The sequence below is a fragment of the Mytilus galloprovincialis genome, chromosome 6 (assembly GCF_965363235.1).
Source record: "Mytilus galloprovincialis chromosome 6, xbMytGall1.hap1.1, whole genome shotgun sequence".
NCBI classification, from domain to species: domain Eukaryota; kingdom Metazoa; phylum Mollusca; class Bivalvia; order Mytilida; family Mytilidae; genus Mytilus; species Mytilus galloprovincialis.
In genome coordinates this window covers 25,826,777-25,841,314 of record NC_134843.1, presented here as the reverse complement: position 1 = coordinate 25,841,314, position 14,538 = coordinate 25,826,777, and the positions used below count along the sequence as shown (strand labels likewise).

General features: G+C 31.2%; 2 protein-coding genes across 2 annotated transcripts in view; one reads left to right on the top strand and one right to left on the bottom strand.

Moving 5' to 3' along the window:
* The first annotated feature begins 606 nt into the window (after nt 1–606).
* Nucleotides 607–14,538, top strand: part of LOC143079255 (dipeptidyl peptidase 9-like) — a 71,298-nt gene continuing 57,366 nt past the window's right edge. The window contains exons 1-9 of the mRNA XM_076254491.1: nt 607–688; nt 2,703–3,093; nt 3,979–4,137; nt 4,715–4,886; nt 5,357–5,581; nt 6,069–6,130; nt 7,358–7,461; nt 7,963–8,140; nt 9,639–9,737. Coding sequence (XP_076110606.1) covers nt 2,767–3,093; nt 3,979–4,137; nt 4,715–4,886; nt 5,357–5,581; nt 6,069–6,130; nt 7,358–7,461; nt 7,963–8,140; nt 9,639–9,737 — 1,326 coding nt within the window. The 5' untranslated portion in view covers nt 607–688; nt 2,703–2,766. The remainder of the gene's footprint in view (nt 689–2,702; nt 3,094–3,978; nt 4,138–4,714; nt 4,887–5,356; nt 5,582–6,068; nt 6,131–7,357; nt 7,462–7,962; nt 8,141–9,638; nt 9,738–14,538) is intronic.
* Nucleotides 11,684–14,538, bottom strand: part of LOC143079256 (uncharacterized) — a 16,121-nt gene continuing 13,266 nt past the window's right edge. Inside the window, exon 3 of the mRNA XM_076254492.1 lies at nt 11,684–12,755. Coding sequence (XP_076110607.1) covers nt 11,930–12,755 — 826 coding nt within the window. The 3' untranslated portion in view covers nt 11,684–11,929. The remainder of the gene's footprint in view (nt 12,756–14,538) is intronic.

Sequence of the window (14,538 nt, the reverse complement as noted above, 5' to 3'; positions counted from 1 at the left end):
AAGTCTGGATACTTGCCAGAGCATTGTGTAGATGACCAGTTTCATAATTTATAGCTGTAGAAATATATGAGATACTCTTACATGGTCACCATTTTACTTTTTTAAACCAAACTACTAATCAAACCACCCGGGGTTATTTGATAAGTTTCCAGAACTGGTTGAGAGGTCACCCGGGATACCCGCTGTGTCGTTAAATAATCCGGGAATTCCGAAAATGACCCCTTTTTTCAAGGATTCCTAAGCCTTCAGACTGATTTCATACGTGATTTTTCTTTGAAATACCGTCAAATTCGTAATTCTAATTAAGTTAATACTTAACCATTGGAACATGTTTTGGAAACTGTTTAATTTTTCGATGCATTTTCATAGGGTGACAGGTATGGACAAGTACCTAAAGATGTTTATTCAAACACACCTTATACATCAAGACGTGTGCCCAAATATAGTATATAGAAACAAATGCATCAGGAAGGTTTTTTTAAAAAGATTTTCTGAAAGATAACTTATTAAAATCGAAGATAGTTGTTATAGTCTTTACATATGTGTGTAAATAGCCATGTTGTGAAAAAAGGATGTAAACCCGGAAACATTTTTCAGTCCGTGTATGTTTTGTATTTTATTGTAGTTGGTCACTCCAAAGTTTTATCTCTTTTGTCAACAGAACAGTTTGTCCTGAAAATCGTACAAAGTTAGAAATTTACCGTCTATGATGCATTTATTTTTTTAATTCTCAAATGTCAACGGGAAGATTAATTCAAATAACAACATCACACATGAATCTGTTAAAATTATCTCTGTCTAATCGTTATAATTTTTCAACAGTTCAACTTCAAGTCATGAGAAAAAATTCTAAGAACGCATATAAATATACGTATTTATAAAAAATGATTCATACTTGAAGGGTATGCCATGATATAATTATAATTTTGTGTGCTATAGACATGCAGCTTTTAAACCTAAACATCTTTCTTGAAATGAAAAAATGTTGATAAAATTACTTTTAAAATTTTAAAGTTTGCTTCTTAAACACTGTTAAATGTCAGCTAGTGTAACAGTAACTGCTGCACCATCACTAATTGATGTTTTCATAAGAGCTGTTATCTTCAGCATGACATCCTGACCCAATCATACTTGGTTGATGGGCATCCTGACCCAATACACTTATCGCTACATGTATTTATTCCATTCCAGATAAGTTCTAAAATTACACAACTTTTTCATCCAGTTGAAGCTATCTGGGACCCTGTTTGAACAATGCATCATGCATGATACTTTTTAATGAGAAATGTTTATATCAGTCTTTTGAAATCCTCCATAAAACAATACACTTAACACCTCAAACAAGGCATTCAAACGACTTTAGCACATTTATTTTTACTTCTAAGAAAATAAATTTTTACTTCAATTTAAATTTTTTTAAAAGTGGACTTATCTTCAATCTTTGTTGTGATGACAGGGTAATCTCTCTTGTAAATTATCCTCTCTTGTAAAATTATTATCACTAATGTAGTTTCTCCATTGTACTTAGATATTGTAGGTGGCGCTTTAAAAATATTAAAGAATCAATGTATAGAATGTAATTGGTTAATCAGGTAATCAAAATGACATGAAAAGTTAAAAAATAAAAAAAATTTAAAGAAATTTATCTAATCTAAACAGATCTAATCTATTTAAGTTTACTAATGATCGCTTTCTAAAGTTTTTCTTCCCTCATCTCACTACTGATGACCTCTAATTTTCGGAAGCCTGACCCAAACAGGAAGTTGTATAAACGACTGTTTTTCCCAGATTGGACTAAATAGCAATAAGGTGTATAGCTATTTGTCTGCCATTACTGGATATCACACAGGTTCACGTAAAATTTTGACGTCATAAAACGAAATATTTGACACCACAATGGAAAAGAGTGTTGTATGCGTCAAAAGTTCAAGCAGCCAGGTCAGCTGGGATTAGCGATAAGGTGTATCATACTTGGTCAATAGGCATCCTGTCCCAATCATACTTCGTCCATAGGTACTGTAAAGCGTTTAGGAATCAGTGAGCCAGGAACCCAGGCTACTGTTATCTTATGTCTATTATTTATACTAGACAGACAATTTAAAATTCTATTAAAGCAAAGAAATCCTATGTATTCATGAAAAGAAGATAGGATGACTTTTTTACATTCATACAAGTAAAAAAAATCTGAATGTCTAAGGGACATAACTAAGCCAATTTTTTGTTTACCTACATGATCATGATGATGTATACAAGTCAATAAAATTGACTTGTACAAGTATTCTACAAATTAACTTGTATGTGTATATTTATTTTTACTTCTTGAAGTAAATAAAAATTACTTGTATAAGTAGTACCCCTGACTGATACATGTAGTTATGTCCCTTCACAAATTGGAAAAAAAATATTTATAACATACAATGTAACAGAATATACCTTGTAGTACTACAAGTTTTGGAATATTATAGTTGAGGTATTATAGATATACAACAATGTACAATGTAACCTACATTTTTATGATTGAATGACTTGCTTTAGATATAACATTGTACATAAAAATTTGGAAATTAGACAAGTATGTAAACTCAATTCATCAATTTCAGACATTTGATTACAACAAACAAACAAATGTACATGATGTATGTGAATACCATATAAATCTTATTTGGAGAGGTCAGAATTAATGTCTTTTTATCTATTTGTAGAGAGTTTTAATTGAATATGCCAGAAATCCACCAGTAGAGTTTATACTTACACATACTTCTTGCCATGGCAACAGAAATGATGATGGACTCTAGTGATTTAGCCACTTCTGATTCGCCAAAACATAAACAACCATCAGCACCTAGATCCTGGGACATGCTACGCCATGATATCAAACAGAAAAGAAAACTTTTATTGACACTAGCCAGTAGAGTTCCCAGTAGTTTCACCTTTAGAACTGTAGAAACTCAACATGGACCCCATACACGACTTTATTTCCTGGGAATTCCACAGAATTGTAGAGAGAACACACTTTTATACGTAGATATACCAAAGGCAACAACAGAAATTGTTCCAGGATTGCAGTGGAAAAATCTTTTAGATTCTTTCCAGGTATTCTAATATGTAAAATTTATCAATCCATACACCTTTCTATTATACTTACATCTGTCATGTCTGTTAAAAGAAATGAACAGATTTTTAGAACTTTCACCAGTCACATTTTTACAGTCCAATTTCTGAAATACTATCTTGCAATCAAATTGAATCAGTTATGAAGAAAAAGAGATATATTGTGTTTAAAATTGAGACCTCAACTCTAAAACACACAAACAAAAAAACACCAGACAAAGACACAGGCCATTCATTATGAGGCGGTACCCGATACTTTTACCCTCCTATGCTATTGACAAGTACCGCCAAAATGTAGGAATTTTTATATAAGATATTCATGGAATTAATTAAAAAGTACCACCTAGAAACGTGGAAAGTACCAGTCAACATGAAAGATAATGAAACCCTGAAGACATCTTGAGGACAGCATACAGTTCAAGAATAGTTTGTATACCATAAATTTACAAGTTGTACTAAAATAAATTATTTTTAAAAGACACATATCAGTTAAACACGTTAGGTAATAGCTACATGTTTACACAGATTGCCACTAATTGCCATCCAATTTGGGTTATTGCTTTGGACAGGCACATTGAAATACCCTGATATGGTGCAGTTAACTTATCCAAAGTTCTGTTTGAAACATCAGAATAACACATGGTTCATTGAATGTGCTTTCAAACACTTAGTTATTCAAAGAACACTTGTTTTTGTTTTTCACTTTGTAAAAGAACACATTAACCTGGCAGCTGCAAATATATTATTTGTTAACTAATTATGCAAAATGAAAATCATCATTGTACATGGTATTTAAGATAACTTTTGAAATAAGTACCATACGCTCAAACAATTATTTAATGTTTCATGTGTTGTTTATTTAAATAGGCATCATTAAGTAATGGTCAGCTTTCCAGAGAAGAGCAGTTGTTACGTGAAAGAAAAAGACTAGGAACGTATGGTGTCACATCGTACGATATGTCTGATGGAAAATTTGTTTTCCCCGCATGCAATAGTTTGTTTTCATGTATAGATTCAAATGTATTGGTGAGTTTTACTCCAAACCTTTGAAGAGCAATTTATATATTCCATATTTACCTGAGTCACTTTTTTAAATCTAAAAAATCAGCATTTCCTTGACCTGTATTAAAAAGAGTCAAATAATACAGAATTTTACCATTATTTTTTTCTCTGTCAAGAAGTTAAAAAAAAGTATGTGCCAAAAAGTTTGAATTCAAATTCTGGGTGAAATTCATCTATAACTGCTGGTAGTGATATTTAGCAATTAAGTCTCAATTTGGTTCACAAATTTCCAGTAAAAAAGAAGTGAAAGAAAAAATAGTTAACAAAAATTTGTGTAATATCACGAATATTGTATTAGAGTGCAAGATTATATTTTTCCTGTGATGTATAAAAACAATAAAAAATTTGTATAAATTTATTTTGCAATGTCTGCGTTTCATTCATTGACATATTGTCTGATTCAAAATAGTTTTAAGCTGACTATATGATATTTGCTCACAAATTATTGAAGGCTTTATGAAAATGTGGTTTTTGGTTCCTCTCTTATTGATGTCACACCTATCTTCCATAATTCATATTTGATATATATATTTTTTTATAGTCAGAAGAAACCATATTACCATTATTTATCAATACCAGTACTACAGGAGCCAGGCTAGACCCTAAACTTTGTCCTAAGAATACTGACTTAGTCGCTTTTGTACATTGTAATGATATTTGGGTGACTAACACAGTTACACACCAGGAATGCAGACTTACATTTGCACACAAAGGTAAATGTTGTTGTTTCTTCTGCATTATATGTATAAATGAATATAAAGAAAAACAAAAGTACTATCATACAATGTTATTGAAATTCCTGTAGAGAATGCAAACATTTGAAATAGAAAATGAACAATAAAGAGTTGATTGTTCTTATAGACTTTTAATCACTTACATAGTACAAATGTATATAAAATATGCTTGTACACCAGGGACATAATGTTTAAATCCATTCATTTCTAGTCTTTAGAACATTGATTAACTAGGAATACAGAGCAAGCAATGGATTTGATATCTGTCAACTATTAGCACACTATTGTATTGTTGAATGAAAGTAGACTATATGCTTGGGATCCATATACATTATTATTGCAATCAAACAAAAAGTGGCTACTTGCAGTTTACGATAATAAAAAAAAACACCAAAAACCTTCATAGCAAAAAAGACTCAGCTGTTCAAGATTTTTTTTATTACATTTAGGGTTAAGTAGTCTGGCTGCTGACCCTATGACAGCAGGAGTTCCATCCTTTGTTGTGCAGGAAGAGTTTGACAGGTATACAGGTTATTGGTGGGAACCAGATACTAAAAAATCAAACCATTATAGAATTTTATATGAGGAAGTTGATGAATCAGAAGTAGAAATTCTTAGTATTTTCTCTCCATCTGATGTCAAAGGTGTTGATGAATACAGGTATCCCAGGGCAGGTATGTTTTTTAAGGCAGAAACTGTTTTTATAATAAAACAAATATAAAACATCAAAATGATAAGGAATACTAAAAATCCTGGCTAAAAATAAGGTGTAAGTACTTAAATTCACTTATAGACCTTTAATATCATGAGTGTGCTCTAGTATTATTTATTAATGTATCAGAGTTGTAGATAACGAAAATTTGAACCAATAACTATTAGTTGCTTCATTCTCGGACTCTTTCAGTGGAAATATGCGGTATACAATATAAAATCCTAGTTATTAATCTGAAAAATATTTAAACAATGTCTTATTTATTTTGCATTCAACACTCTTATAACACTGAAGAAAGATTAAAAAAGGTACACATTTACTATACACTTGTATGTAGACTTTGGCAAAAGCACAAATCAAATATCTAGAGAATACATTTTTTCTTAGAAAATTAAAGAATCGATACTAGTATGTGTCTGTGTTTAATTTGTTTGGTTATGTTTTCATAGGTACTGTTAATGCCAGAAGTTCATTAAAACTGGTGGAGTTTGTAGTTGGAGAAGATGATCAGGTAATTTAATGTGACACTTTTGTAAAATCAATATTTTAATCATTAAATCTTGATGAAAAAGTAAAAATACAGGTATCTATGAACTATTGAAGTTTTTTTTCTCATTGTTTTTTTTGCATTCTCCCATTTTTGCATTGCAATTTTGGTGGAAACAAAGAGATGTGATGATTGTCATCAAGATATAACGTAGATGACCCCACCATTCTCTACTTGGGTGCAATCCATGTGTAGTATATGAGTTTAAATGGGATAGCACTAATTATATATCCAGTGTATTAACATTTAAAAAATTTCACATTTTCTTTTCATGTTTTTGGTATGTGTTAGTGAACAGAACATTTTATGCTAATATATTTATTCTCTTGCTTTAAGGTGGCTCGTGGGTATAAATCATTTTTTTCTTTCTAATATAGGATTTCGCTATATTTTTTTATAAATGATCTTTAACCGATACTTAATAGAAAATGAAATTTAAAAATGGGGTCACCGTCCGTTTAAGCTCACAATCTGCCTCCGACAGAAGCAAACATTTTTGTTAATGTCCTTTTTTTCTGTTGAACTAATAAGAGAAATTGAGGTAAAATCGAAATAAAAAAATAACCTAATTACAGAAATCACTTAAATTTAACAATTACCTAGTATATGTACAGCTTATTTGAAAACAATAATAAAATACGTAGGTCACCGATGTATTAAAAAAGATGTTTCAATTCTAATGCCAAAAAATGGCATTTTTGGACCAAAGGGAGATAATTTGGAGCTTTTTCAATGATATAAACATTTTAAAAGTCATCTGGGGCCAAACCGAATCGATTTTTGTGGTTGATTTTTGTACCATATCATAAAGTAATGACTAATAGTGTAATAAATAAAATTTGTTATGAAAAAACAAATGTTTAATTTTTTGCCGAAATTTTGTACCCGCGAGCCTCCTTATAACAAGTGTTTGTCCATTCGTCCATCTGTTGGTCTGTCCGTCCGTCCAAGGTAAATTTTTCGTCGCATCATTCTCAGAAACTACATTCAAAGGATTTCTGAAATTTGGTTTCAGGGTTTATATGAGTCAGCAATACAGTGTGATGTGTTATCAGATTCATCACTCTACAACTTCCTTTTTACAGAATTATTTTGGCAGGGGTATCATCAATGAGCAGTAGCTCACAGTTTCCCTTGTTTTCAATGTATTAAACCTTTCAATACCTCTGTATGACTTTTTTTTAAATTCAGATACAGGATAATATCATAGAAAAACAGTTATACGAACCGTTATGTACATTCTTCCCATGGATGGAATACATTGTTAGGGCAGGCTGGACACCTGATTGTAAATAGTAAGTTAGTACATAGTTGGGCAGGCTTGACTGTTAGTCAATACAAAGTTAGGCCAGACTAGATACTTGATGGTAACTTAATAAACAGTTCATAGACAGGGAAGAGAGCCAAATATACTAAAGGGACATCCAAACTAACCTGTTGAAAATAAACTAAAAATGCTATGGCTAAGAACAAAATAAACAGACAAACAACAGAACACAAAACAGAACATTGAAAATTAAAGACTGAGCAACAGGAACCCCACCGTAATATGGGGTCTATCTTAGGTGCTTTGAAGGGTAAGCAGATCCTACTCCAAAGGCTGCACACTGGATTATGAGGTAAGACACTTGATTAGTAGTAGCTACTTTCATGATATCTGCAGTCTTGGCAATTTGATAATGTCTCCACCAAATTTTGAAATGCACTTGACACTTTGTTATATGTTTTGAAATTATAGTTTTGTAAAACATTCCCTGATAATCATTTTAGTTATTGAGATATTCATCTTTTTTCAGTGTGTATGCACAGTTGATGAATCGTCCGCAGATGCGTCTTTCCTTAATTCTCATTCCTATGGAATGTTTTATTCCTGTTGCCATGGATACAGATGTTGAGATGTCAGATTATGACTACAACATGAATTATCCCCCTTTACAAGTGATATATGAAGATTTTTCAGATGTTTGGGTTAATGTAAGTTTTTATGACAGTACTTATGACTTATGATATTAACCTACTTCTTAATAATGGGTGATTGATAATTAAAGGTTTCATAATGAGTGAAAATGGGATATCGCTTGATATCAACTTGAGTTATTTAACTTCAATATAATAATAAACCAGCCTTTAGCGGTTGATTATTACTATTTAAACTTAATAATGAGAGTTGATATCAAGCTTTATCATATACTTATAGCAAATAACATATAATTTTTACAGAATGATAATAGCATTGTATTTACGTGAATTTCATATTTTTCCAAAATTGTGTTTAACGGGCTGATATGAAAAATTAACACATGCTTCGATTGTTATCACATGCCTTTCTGTAACATTATTGCATGGCATTCTTTCAATACTCCGTAAATTCCGGAACATACACCTCTATGGTACGTTTTCAGTGAAAAACATTACAATTAAAGTAGAGTCCTAATCAATTGTTATGATACAGGATAATATATTACGTAAAGAAGAAAAAAAAAAAGGTTAAAAAAAATGCATTTTTAAAAGTTTCTAGCATAATTTAGAAAGAAACTTTACGAGGGATTTTCCAAATTTTTCCAAACTAATCATTATGTTTTGTTGATTTTTTTTATCGTCAATATAAAAATATATCGTGCTGTTGTTTTTCCACTTTGTTGAGGCATATGTTAAAAAGATTTCATATCGGATGTACTACATTTGGCTTCCGACTTAATTAAACTTTTCACTTTTTGAACTTCTATTTGAGAACGACTAAAAAGGATCAATTTATTAAACTGTTATTTTTCTCCATTGTTGAAGCATATGATAAAAGGATCATAACATATAATCTGATAGTATCCCATTCTCACAAGTTGTCAAACCTATTTCTGTTATGGTCAACACTCTCATTGTGTTAAACCAAACATTCTGTGAATCGTTGATCTACTCTTTTGCACATTCCAATATGATGTCATATGTTCTTTTCCTGTGTGAAACTTTAACATCAGACATTTTTTAAAAGACTTTTTGTACACTTCAGAATGTAATAAAATTTGACAAAAAGAAAATTGTCAGGTGAAAAGTATGCTTGTTTTGTATATAAATTATTGAAAAAAATCATTTATGTCAGTTGCAATGGACATAATGTACTTCATCTTCACCTTTGAAAGTCATCAATGACCTTACAAATAGCTAATGAAAATGCCGTAATATTGTCTTATGTCGGATATTGGATAACCAATCAAATTAATGCTGATGTTCGTATCACTTCTTTCTTATCACACTCAGTTAAGCGTGGTACGAGAAATATCTATTCATGCAAGAAATAGACAAAAAGACACATACATTTGTACTTATGCGTTAAATATAATTTTCATTTATTACTATTTTCTATAAATTTTCAAATTTTCTTCAGGAACTCATATTTTGTTTGAAGGTGGATGTGATTCTACACAAATATTTCCCATGACTGTGATGACCTAATTCTAAAATCTTTTTTGTCTTTCAGGTCCATGATAATCTTCACTTTTTACCAACCCAAAGTAGTTCAGAAGTAGTCTTTGTTTGGTCCACTGAAAAATCAGGGTACAGACATTTGTACAAAGTACACTACAAACTCCTCAGAGTCTGAATTGACCAGTTTTTGTGCTCGACCAGTAAAATCGAGCACACATTTTACTCGACCTGGCTCGACCTTGTCTCGACAGTACTGAACTGTACTGATTTGTACTCGACTAAGGTCTCGACTTTACTTATTAAGTCTGATTGAGTATTTTAAAGTCTAAATTTGGTCTCGACCAATGCTCGACCAGTCTTGACCAATGCTCAACCAGTCTCGACCAATGCTCGACCAGTCTCGACCAATTCTTGAACAGTCTCGACTGGTCTCGACCAGGCTTGATCAGTCTCGACTCAGTCTCGACCTGTCTCGACTTTTAAATTTAGTCTCGACTGGTCTCGACATGGTCTGAATTAGTCTCGACATAGTATGAATTAGTCTCGACATAGTCTGAATTAGTCTTGACCATACAGGGAAAAATTTATAATAGAGTTGCTTCCCTTCCCTTGATTAAAAGTTAATTTTTCTATTTCATTGCATTTGAACATAATTACAATCAAAAAAGTAGCTATGCACAAAATATTCTAATCAGATTAAATATGTTTACTTTTTGCGAATATTTCAACAAAGAACATTACAACCTTAATAGTATGATTGATTTAAAATATTTAAGATATTAACATTCCTTACTATATTTTTGTATTTGTTTATACAAGAGAGTTGCTTCCCTTCCCTTAATCATCAACATTAGATTTTCTATTCCATTGCATTATTTCAACAATCTATTTACAAAAAGAACTACAACTTGAATAGTATGATTGATTTAAAATATTTAAAATAATCACTTTCCTTACTATCATGACTATATTTTTGTATTTGTTTATATAAAAGAGTTGCTTCCCTTCCCTAGATCGAAATTTGTGATTTTCTATTTCATTGCATTATTTCTTCAATCTATTTACAAAAATAACATTACACCTTAAAACGTATGATCGATTGATTTAAAATAACAAAAATATTAACTGTCCCTGCTATATTTTTGTATTTGTTATATGAATTTTCTTATAAAAAAAATAACAATAAATTGAATATATTTAAAATGAAAATTATTGTGTTGTGATCATTACTTCATGTGTAATTAGATTTTCATTTCCTTATTTTCCATTAAATGTCGAATTCCCTGACCATTTATATTATTTTAATAAGTTGTGAATTTATATTTTCAAAATATCATTTAAATACAAGTATTTTATAATAAATTATATTGAGGCTTCTAGGAGCATTAATCACCCAATCTGCTTTTATTGCACATATATATCTATCAATAAAAAAAAGCGAGAAAAATTACCTACACAATTGTTTTAGGTCTTATCAAATGGTCTTGCATGTCCAAAAACCAAAAATGTGTAGACACCTTTTCATGATCTATACTTCTGAGATTGTTTTTCTGTAATCAACATCAAATATGCGCAATAAGAAAGAAGTAACAAATTCTACAGAGGTTTGAATGTAGGCTTCGAAATTCACAATTAGACATTTTGATATAACAACAGACACCAAAGTTTAAACAAGTATAAAAAATTAAATATACATCTTTGAAATTTGACCAAATTGACCAATTGAGGTCTGAGAAGACCTTCTAAATATAACAAGACTAAACAACAAAGTTACAGCCCTAAGAGACAGAAACATATTTGCATAGTTTGATTTAATTCTGTTCAGTGGTGTTCATAGAGATAAAAGTATGAAGCTCATAGACAATGTATGGAGGATTCAATGTGTCTTTTTTATACTTTCTGATGAAAAATAGCAAGTGTTGTTTACATGTATCATGTGTCTTCTTATGTTCTATTTTAATGTATAATAGCAACACAGTGTGTTTTCAAAAATATGTACTCAAAACCATCACTTGGTTTTTTTTCTAGGGTTTTAAGATTCATTTCAGGATGCATAGATTATTCTCTTCAAAATGACCACAAAAAAAGTACAGGAATAAAAAGCACTGATTATTTATTAAAAACATTATCATGATTCATGTAAACATTTTTGACAATACTGAGAAATGATCCTACATATATATATATATAAACATAACTCCATTACAAGTTAGCAAACATGTACACTTGTGAAATATTTTGCAGTTTATATAATAAGAGCATGGCATTGTTCAATTCAAAGCTACATGTGCCTTTTGATAGCATTTCACACAATATAACAATTTTGATTCATATTTGGTTCACCTATTCAAACAACTTGGCTAGCTTGTCTTTAATTGTACAATGAATGTCGGACGACCATTCTGCTTTCCCAAATGAAAAAAAGATTGTGTTGATGTGAACGCTGTCTGTATATGGCTTGTCATGGGAAACGATCCATGTTTTCAAGCCCTTAGCTGTCTTCTTTAAGTAAGTTATGTCCACCTTTGTGTTCCAAACACTTGTTACCTTTGCATAATCGCAACTGTTTTTACCACGGGCAATACAAACAGTGTCCTGAATATGAAATGTTACACCAGAAGAATTCTTGAAGACTTTAACCCTTGTTGTGACAGAAGATGAAGTTGATGCTGGTGATGATATGATATCTTGTGGATTTAATGACTTAGTTGTTTCTGGTGACCCAACAGCTTCAGGTGAGCTCAACGTGACGGGTTGACCTGGAGAAGATCTACTTGAAGAAGAATTCACTGGAGATGAATTTACTGGAGACGAACGGACTGCAGACAGATTGACTGAAGATGAATGGACTGGTGATGAACGGACTGCAGAGGGACTGACTGGAGATGCAGGGTCTGGAGATGAACGGACTGGAGATGCACGGTCTGGAGATGAACGAACTGGAGATGAACGGACTGGAGAAGAACGGTCTGGAGATGAACGAACTGGAGATGAGCGGACTGGAGAAGAACGGTCTGGAGATGAAAGGACTGGAGATGAATGGACTGGAGAAGATTTTCTTGGTTGCTTGGTATTTGTTGGTGGTGTTTCAATTGGGTAAGTTAAGTTTCTTTTTACAGCTATAGATTGGCATTTTTTAACACTGACACCATTGGCTTCAGCAATCTGTCTAAATAAAAGTTAAGTTCATAAGTAAAGTTTTGCATTTCAGTTCATTAATATCATTTTTGTATTTCAGTTCAATATTCATGTATAATTTTCTTAACTCAAGTTGAAAACTCATTGGTAAGTCTTATTTTTAAATACAGAAAAAGATTTTACAGGTGACATCAATCCATTGTTTGTACTTATTCGGGCCAATAATTCCATTACAGCACAAGAAAATCTTTAAAATTAATATTTACATCTGTTTTCATATAAAGAATAATATGTTTGAATTTGTAGTTGAAATGTTCTCAAAAGTATACTAATGTGCAATATGGGACTGTACGTCGACCTATAGTTGTCAATTTCTGTGTCTCTTGTGGAGAGTTGTCTCATTGGCAGTCATACCACATTTTTTTTTTAAACATAAACGTCCAATTGGAGGACAGATTTCCAAATTAAAATCTTTTTGTTGTAAAGTTCCAAGTGAAGACAGAAAAGCGCCAAAAACTACTAATCATGGACTGTCACCAACAGCATAAGTGAGAATTGTCAGAAAAAGATTGAACTCTAATAACAGTAAAAACATTTTAAAATTTCAGAATGGGTTTGATTGGTGTTTCTCAAATTATCTCACAAAAAATCTAAAAAAAAGTACTACTTTTTCAATCAATCAAGGACTTTTAAATATCCGAACAGCCAAAGTGAATGCCCCCCTCCCCAGGTTAAAATTAGTCCAGTACACAATTTCTGTAAAACAATGGTGTCAATGAATCATGTCTGTTATAGTTCTTTTACATGAATTATAATTTTAGAAAGTAGACCATGAATTGAATTGGTTCATAATTTCAAGTCTGGGCCTTTTAATGCCAACTAAAAGGTTTGTTTTCACATTGTTGATCGCCATACAGTTGTCTATATTAACTTAGTGAAAAATTTTATTATTGGCAAGCATACCACATCTCCTTTTTTATATTTGAGCAGTAAATGATTACATTGTTACACTTACAACATGTATTTTCTATGTACTGTAGAATTTAACATTGGTAGCATGAATACCCAAAAGGAAAAATTGCCTTGAAATAACAATATTTATATTTCTTTATAGAAATTATGTAATTTATAAAAAAAAAAGCAAGAAAAGTTATATTTATTTTAATTTTTCTGACAGTCAAGGACCATAACTCATGAATATTAAAAGTGAAAACAGTGCAGACCAATGCCTACCAAGACCTATAGCTAATAAACACATTTAAATCAGATTGATATACATGTACAAGGACATTACAACTCACAGTACTAATAAATAATTAAGATTAGGCACATAACAGAGACCTGGAGAATTTGATTATTAATTTAAGCGAACACAGTTCAATTTTGAACCCACTTGAAAACAAGTTAAAAAAATATAAAAAGTTAAGGTACACAATTCAGATTCATCACATTAAATTGGTCAAGACAAACATTTTATCTAAAAGTTTTATAAAATGCTTGTTTTTTTTATTCCCTTCTTTCTAAATAGTTAGGATCATAACCCCCCAAATCAAATGCAACCTTCCTTTGTAGTATGGAACCTTGTGGTACAATTTCATAATGATCCATTTACTTAAAAACTTTTCTTAATATGACAGAAATTTTTATGTGGTCCAAAAAATGGAAAGATTTATCAGTTTCTCTTTTAAGGTAGATAGGGTGTCTTCCTCCATCTTGGATATGGAAATTCAAGAAAACAAAGTCTAGATCTTTAATAAAATGTGCAAATTTTTAGAGAAGTAGATAATTCAGGTGTAAGAACTTTCATTTCAATA